This window comes from Phacochoerus africanus, chromosome 4 (genome assembly GCF_016906955.1).
Source record: "Phacochoerus africanus isolate WHEZ1 chromosome 4, ROS_Pafr_v1, whole genome shotgun sequence".
Taxonomy (NCBI): domain Eukaryota; kingdom Metazoa; phylum Chordata; class Mammalia; order Artiodactyla; family Suidae; genus Phacochoerus; species Phacochoerus africanus.
Window position 1 is genome coordinate 69368460 of NC_062547.1, and position 6877 is coordinate 69375336.

The following is a 6877-nucleotide window of genomic DNA, read 5'->3' on the forward strand; positions in this document are numbered from 1 at the left end:
AGGAACTTTCACATGCTGCAGGCACAGCCATCCCCCCACCCCCAAAAAAAGATGCGATGCGAGAACAGGCTTTGTTGACCTTAAAGATGGGGCCACAAACCAATAGATGCCATTACCTCCAGGAGCTGGGAATGGCTCTCATCTCAGAGCCAGCAAGAGAAGTGGGACCTCAGTCTTATAACCACAAGGAAATGAATTCTACCAATAACTTGGAAGAGAGTAAGAGATTCTCCCCCTAGAGCCTCCAGAAAGGCATGGCATTTTTTAGAACTGTCTCTCCAAAGAGGTACCCCTCCTGGCAATCCCAACTGCTGGAAGTGGAAGTCTTTAAGACTGAAGACAATAAAGTCCAAGACCTGAAAAGGGATGTGGAGGAAATCAGGGAGGAGGCTCCCTGGAAGTAAAACAGGCAGTAAACAAGAGACAAGGATACAAAGAATTAAGTAGTAAGATACTGGGATGAAAAAGGACAGAAAGCCACCTTAACTAAAGTCTGCTTGGTCAAAGGCAGGACTGGGTACATAGCACAACAGCTAAGCTAAGGTGGCAGCAAAAAGAGCAAGTCCAGGCATTTTATTGGAAGCCAGGCAAATAGGAAGGTTAGAATGATAAGCAGGCATACACTGCTCTGTTAACATGTGCCTTAGTATCTGCATGTTGGTCCTTCAAATTATGCCCTCCCCCATCATGGAAATGAAACATACAGCTGACCATGTGGTAAGCAGTGAAGGTGGTTTCTGTTCAGGTGCTCTCCTATAATGCTTACAACTGTCAGCTCAAACTTCACAAAGCCCCAGTGGAACTGGCACTTCCGTCCCATTTTACAGATAAAGCACCTGGGAGTTCCCATTGTGGTGCAGTGGTTAATGAATCTGACTAGGAACCATGAGGTTGCAGGTTCGATTCCTGCCCTTGCTCAGTGGGTCAAGGACCCGGCATTGCCGTGAGCTGTGGCGTGGGTTGCAGACGCGGCTCAGATCCTGCATTGCTGTGGCTCTGGTGTAGGCCAGTGGCTATAGCTCCAATTCGACCCCTAGCCTAGGAACCTCCATATGCTGCGGGAGCGGCCCCAGAAAAGGCAAAAAGACAAAAAATAAAAATAAAAAAAGCACCAGGAAGTCAGACGACTCAAGTCATCCTGCTGGCAAATGGTAAGGCAAGATTTAAACCCCAGTAATCTGTGCCTCTAGAATCCTACTGCAGGGACAACTAGAAATGGTAGGTTAGTCTTGCCCTATTCTGTATCTACCCAGGAGCCATGGAACTAGACAAGAACTTCAACACTCAGCCTAATTTAATCAGAGTGGCTAGCAGAAAAGAAAACTATCATAATTACAAGGGATAGGAGTTCCCATCATGGCGCAACAGAAACGAAATCTGACTAGAAACCATGAGATTGCAGGTTCGATCCCTGGCCTCACTCAGTGGGTTAAGGATCCGGCGTTGCCATGGGTTGTGGTGTAGGTCACAGACTCGGCTCGGATCTGGTGTTGCTGTGGCTCTGGCGTAGGCTGGCAGCTGTAGCTCCGATTAGACCCCTAGCCTGGGGACCTCCACATGCCATGGGTGTGGCTCTGAAAAGACAAAAGAAAAAAAAATTACAAGGGTTAAATCAGTTGTGCAAGGAGGTGGCTGGAAACAATATGTAAATCCAGGCTTCACTGAAGGGGAAAGACTGGCATACAAGCATTCAAGAGTCTACCGGACACCAAGCTGCAGATGAAATGAATGAGGCAAACATGCTCAAACAAAACAACAACTCCAAAACTACAAAGGCAGCAAACTGGATGTGCTGACAGAATTTGACATCCTTCTCAGGCAGGAAAGGGGAGTGTCTTTCTTTCGACCAGTGCGTGCAGTAGCTTGATGTGGGATCTCAGTTCCCAGACCAGGGACTGAACTCGTACCATAGCAGTGAAAGCACCAAATCCTAACCACTAGACCACCAGGGAACCCCATGAGAAGGGGACTGTCTTTCTGAACATTCTTACAGATGAATGGACAGTAACCAGCATGGGGAAGCAATAGGTAGAGCCCATTGTCACACTGGTTGCTTTGCATGGCCTCAGGCCCTAAGAACTTAAAAACGTAGCTTGCATGGCTTGTGAGGAAAAAGAGCACAAGATGAGTCAGGGCAATGGACAGAGATCCTGGACTTCAGGCCAAGTGCACCAGGCAGTTTGTAGGGCAGGAAAACCTTTGGATTCAACTTATGTTGTAGAGGATCATGGTTTCCACTTAAAGAAAACAGACCTGAGTAGCAATAGAAGGACAAGTGGGAGATTATTGCTTTTTCTATACAAAGACGGTGGCTTAGACAGTAAGAAAAATCAAGTGGAAAAATGTGATTTGTCCTGAAAGGCATGATTTTTACAAGACTTAGGGTATAAAATACTTCAAAAAGTTAGATTTAAAAATTCAAGTGTAAAAAATACCTTTTAGTATCATTACACACCTAATGTAACTGACTTTTAAAAGATGCTGCCGTTGGAGTTCCTGTTGTGGCTCAGCGGCAACAAACCTGACTGGTATCCATGAGGATATGGGTTCGATCCCTGACCTTGCCCAGTGGGTTAAGGATCCAGCATTGCCATGAGCTGTGGTGTAGGTTGCAGATGAGGCTCAGATCTTGCGCTGCTGTGGCATAGGCCAGCAGCTGTAGCTCCAATTTGACCTCTGGCCTGGGTACTCGTATGCCGAGGGTACAGCCCTAAAAGCAAAAAAATAGGAGTTCCCGTCATGGCGCAGTGGTTAACGAATCCGACTAGGAACCACGAGGTTGCGGGTTCGATCCCTGGCCTTGCTCAGTGGGTTAAGGATCTGGTGTTGCCGTGAGCTGTGGTGTAGGTCGCAGATGTGGGTCGGATCCCGCGTTGCTGTGGCTCTGGCGTAGGCTGGCGTCCACAGCTCCGATTCAGCCCCTAGCCTGGGAACCTCCATATGCTGCGGGAGCGGCCCAACAAATGGCAAAAGACAAAAAAAATAAATAAAAGACAAGAAAAGACTCTTAAAAAAAAGCAAAAAAAAATAAATAAAAAGATGCTGCCATAAACACTAGTATAAAGTGACAAATACCTCATCGAGGACTAGGCCTAGATTTTGTTCCCAGAGTATTCTACTGGACTTAGGTACCTCATATTATATAGACTGCTTCTAGAATTTTTCCTTTTCCTTTTTTTCTTTTTTGGCTGCACCCACAGCATGCAGAAGTTCCCAGGCAGGGATCCAACCTGAGCCACAGCAGTGACCAGGGTGGATCCTTAACTGCTAGGCCACAGGAAACTCCATCAGTTGAGAAGAGTTACACCTTCATTAACAAGGAGATAAGGGAATTTTTCCCTTTTTATGGCTGCACCTGCGGCATATGGAAGTTCCTGGGCGAGGGGCTGAATCGGAGCTGCAGCTGTGGCCTACGCCACAGCTACCACAACACGGGATCCGAGCCACATCTTTGACCAAGGCCACAGCTTACAATAACGCAGGATCCTTAACCCACTGAGCAAGGCCAGGGATGGAACCCACATCCTCACAGGATCCTTAACCCGCTGAGCCACAATGGGAACTCCACTAAGGAAGTGATTTAAGGGAATAATGAATGCCATGTTTATGTGTATATTCGGTACACTGAAATTCAAAATTTTAAGCTGTTGAGAGGGTCACATAAGCTGACAATGTCAATGGTCTGAGGCAGAAACCCAAAACTCCATACCTAGAATACGCAATTCTAGTTCAAAGCAATATGCTACCTAGGGTGAATGGTGGATTGTAACACTCGCCTAAAAACATTCAAATTCAGCCAAACACAACACTTCTCCTGCCCAATAAAAGCCATAGCTGAAGGGAAAGATTTTGGCAAGCAGCAGACCTCAGTGGGAATCCTTGTTTCCTCACAGTGAGCTCCTATGGCAACCACTCTAGAGAACACTTAAGGATTGAGATAATATAAAGTGTTTTATACAATTAGCAGAACTGGGAAAAACCAGATTAGTCAATTAACAGTGCTAACATGAAGGCCTTCATGTGCCAGGGCATATTGTCATTTAATCCAACACCACTTTAAAGCCCATGTTAGGAGTTCCCCGTCGTGGCGCAGTGGTTAACGAATCCGACTAGGAACCATGAGGTTGCGGGTTCGGTCCCTGCCCTTGCTCAGTGGGTTAACGATCCGACGTTGCCGTGAGCTGTGGTGTAGGTTGCAGACGCGGCTCGGATCCGGCGTTGCTGTGGCTCTGGCGTAGGCTGGTGGCTGCAGCTCCGATTCAACTCCTAGCCTGGGAACCTTCAACTCCTAGCCTGGGAACTTCCCTATGCCTTGGGTGTGACCCTAAAAAGACAAAAAGAAAAAAGAACCACCCTCTAACTGTGGTTAAGAGGTGGTCTGGGGAAAGGATCAAGATGGCAGAGGAGGCGTTCCCGCCGTGGCGCAGTGGTTAACGAATCCGACTAGGAACCATGAGGTTGCGGGTTTGATCCCTAGCCTCGCTCAGTGGGTTAAGGATCTGGCGTTGCCATGAGCTGTGGTGTAGGCCACAGACGTGGCTCGGTTCCCACATTGCTGTGGCTCTGGCACAGGCCAGCAGCAACAGTTCTGATTAGACCCCTAGCCTGGGAACCTCCATATGCTGAGAGTGCAGCCCTAGAAAAGGCAAAAAGAAAAAAAAAAGATGGCGGAGAGAAAGACGTGGCGCTCACCTTCTCCCACAAACACATCAAGAAGTGGCCTGACACTTGAAAGGGAGAGCCAAATTCTCCCAACACCTACTCTCCCCACCCCCAAAGCCCAAATCAGAACTGGCCTGGCACAACTATGGGAAACAAGCACGGGGTGGGGGTGGGAATGGCAAAATCAGGTTTCACAAATCTGGTTGTGAAGTGTTTGGGACTGGTCAAGGATCCTGAGACTAGGGCTCCAAGTGAGATCTGCAAGTTTCAGGAGTGAAATTGATGCCCTTCAGGAACATGAAGCCGGGGCTCAACGGTCTTTCGGCCCATCCATGTGCACCGAATAGCTGTAGCAGGGTCCCACATATTAAGTGTTGCCGTCTCACTCCCCCTACACACACGAAACTGGTCGGTCCTCCCTGGCAAGGCTTCCTTATTGCCCACAGCTCACAGGCACAGATTTACTAGAAGAAACCACTCCGCTTTCACTCTGCCCAAGCCCGACTCATGGTCAGAATTCCTCCTAGGATGCTACTTCCCTAACTGTGTGGGGTGATGGAGGGAGCCCCCCGGGGAAGACAGGGCTCGCAAACCTGAGCCGGCCGCGCCCGGGACCCAACCGGCGACGTCGGTCTCTGGAGGCTGCCATCGGGATGCGTGGTGTGGGGGCGCTGAGGGGGCCCCCCCAAATGCCCCCAGGGACCAGGATGGCCCGACCACCCCCAACCCCCAGCAGACCGGGCACCGGAAGTGGAGGCCGAAGTACCGGGCCTGAGGGGTATCCTGAGGCCGCGGGTTGCCCACTTCCTGCGCGACCAGGCTGGCGGCAGGGGCCGGGCCCGTGGCTACTCAGGAAAGGGGGTTCCCCACGGCAAACCCAAAGCTTGCTCTACTTTGAGGTCAGAAGAGACCCCAAATTCCTAGTCATCAGGGAGCCGTGAGGGGCCTCGGCCCATTTTGGCGCCAAACGGCCAAGGGCGCGCGCGACCGGAAGTGCCACCCTGCCCGCGCCAACTGCCGCCGCGCGCCGCGCCATCCCACGCATGCGCGCCCGTCTGTCAGCGGCCACGGGCTACCCCGAGGGGAAGCAACTCCCCCACCCCCACCGCCTTGCCACCCTCCCACGTTCGCAGTCCCCCGCGGCACCTACCGCCTGCGGACATCGTCAGGCAGTGAGAACGCCCGGGAGGCCAAAGCGGCCACCCGCGCTGGGGCGGTACGGGCAGGCATCTTGGAAGGTGCAGCAGAGACAGCAGCAGCACAGGCAGCCCTGGCTTTTCGCGCGGAAACCGATGGGGAGGGGCGGCGAGCGGAGGCAGCGCGTACCATCCTGGCCCAGGCGTGGGGGAAGGCGGGACGTACCACACTGAGAGAGGCCGTACCACGTGTGGGCCGACTCAGTGGAGCTGGTTGTGCGCAGGGGCTGCGCATGCGCGAGGCGGGCGCGCACCCCCGCGCGGAGAAGTGGGCTGGTCCAAGCTTCTGTTTGCTGGGAGCCTTGCCTGAGACATTCATTCATTCTTTCCCACAAGCTAGGGATAAAATGAGGAGTATCCCCATGGGATTTCCGTGTGTGGGCTCTAGAGTTCAATTACTCAGTTCCAACCTACACCTATTTGCTCACGATAACAACCTTGGGCAGGTCATTTGGACCCAGCCCTAGTTTCCTTGATGTCTGTGAAAAGGCTCTAATAACACTCCAGAAAATATTGAGGATGCACAAAATAGCTGGCACCAAAGATCCCACAGGGCAGGGAAACTTGGGCCACTGCCACAGCCCAGAGTGCTTAAAACGGATAGTCTCTTCAACACATGGTGCTGAGAGGGAGTTCCCACTACAGCGGCTCCAGTGTCTGGTGGAGGCACAGGTTCAGCTGGTGCCACCATTTGAAATAGTGCTGAGCAAATCAGATATCTACATGCAAGAGAATAAAATTGGACCCTTAACTTACACCTTATGTAAAACAGTTAACTCAATGGGAGTTTGAGGTCAGCAAATGCAAACTGCTACCTGTGGATAAACAAGGTCTTAGTCTATAGTACAGGGAACTATATTCAACATCCTGTGATAAACCCTAAAGGCAAAGAATGGAAAACAAGAATGTATAGGAGTTCCTTTGTGGTGCAGTAGGTTAAGGATCTGGCTTTGCCACTGCAGTGCCCAGGTACCCGGCCCAGGAAGTTACACATGCTGCAGCCTTGGTTTAAGAAGGAA

General features: G+C 50.9%; 1 protein-coding gene across 4 annotated transcripts in view; it reads right to left on the bottom strand.

Annotated features, from left to right (window-relative positions):
• DNMT1 (DNA methyltransferase 1) overlaps positions 1-5999 on the bottom strand; it is a 46076-nt gene extending 40077 nt beyond the window's left edge. For 2 of the 4 annotated variants that reach the window (XM_047776996.1, XM_047776995.1), the window contains exon 1: positions 5813-5999. In XM_047776996.1, the coding sequence (XP_047632952.1) occupies positions 5813-5991 (179 nt within the window). In that variant the 5' untranslated portion in view covers positions 5992-5999. Of the gene's footprint in view, positions 1-5255; positions 5632-5812 lie in introns of those variants that run through there. The other 2 variants (XM_047776998.1, XM_047776997.1) reach the window with 2 other exon arrangements.
• Between the last annotated feature and the right edge of the window lie 878 nt (positions 6000-6877).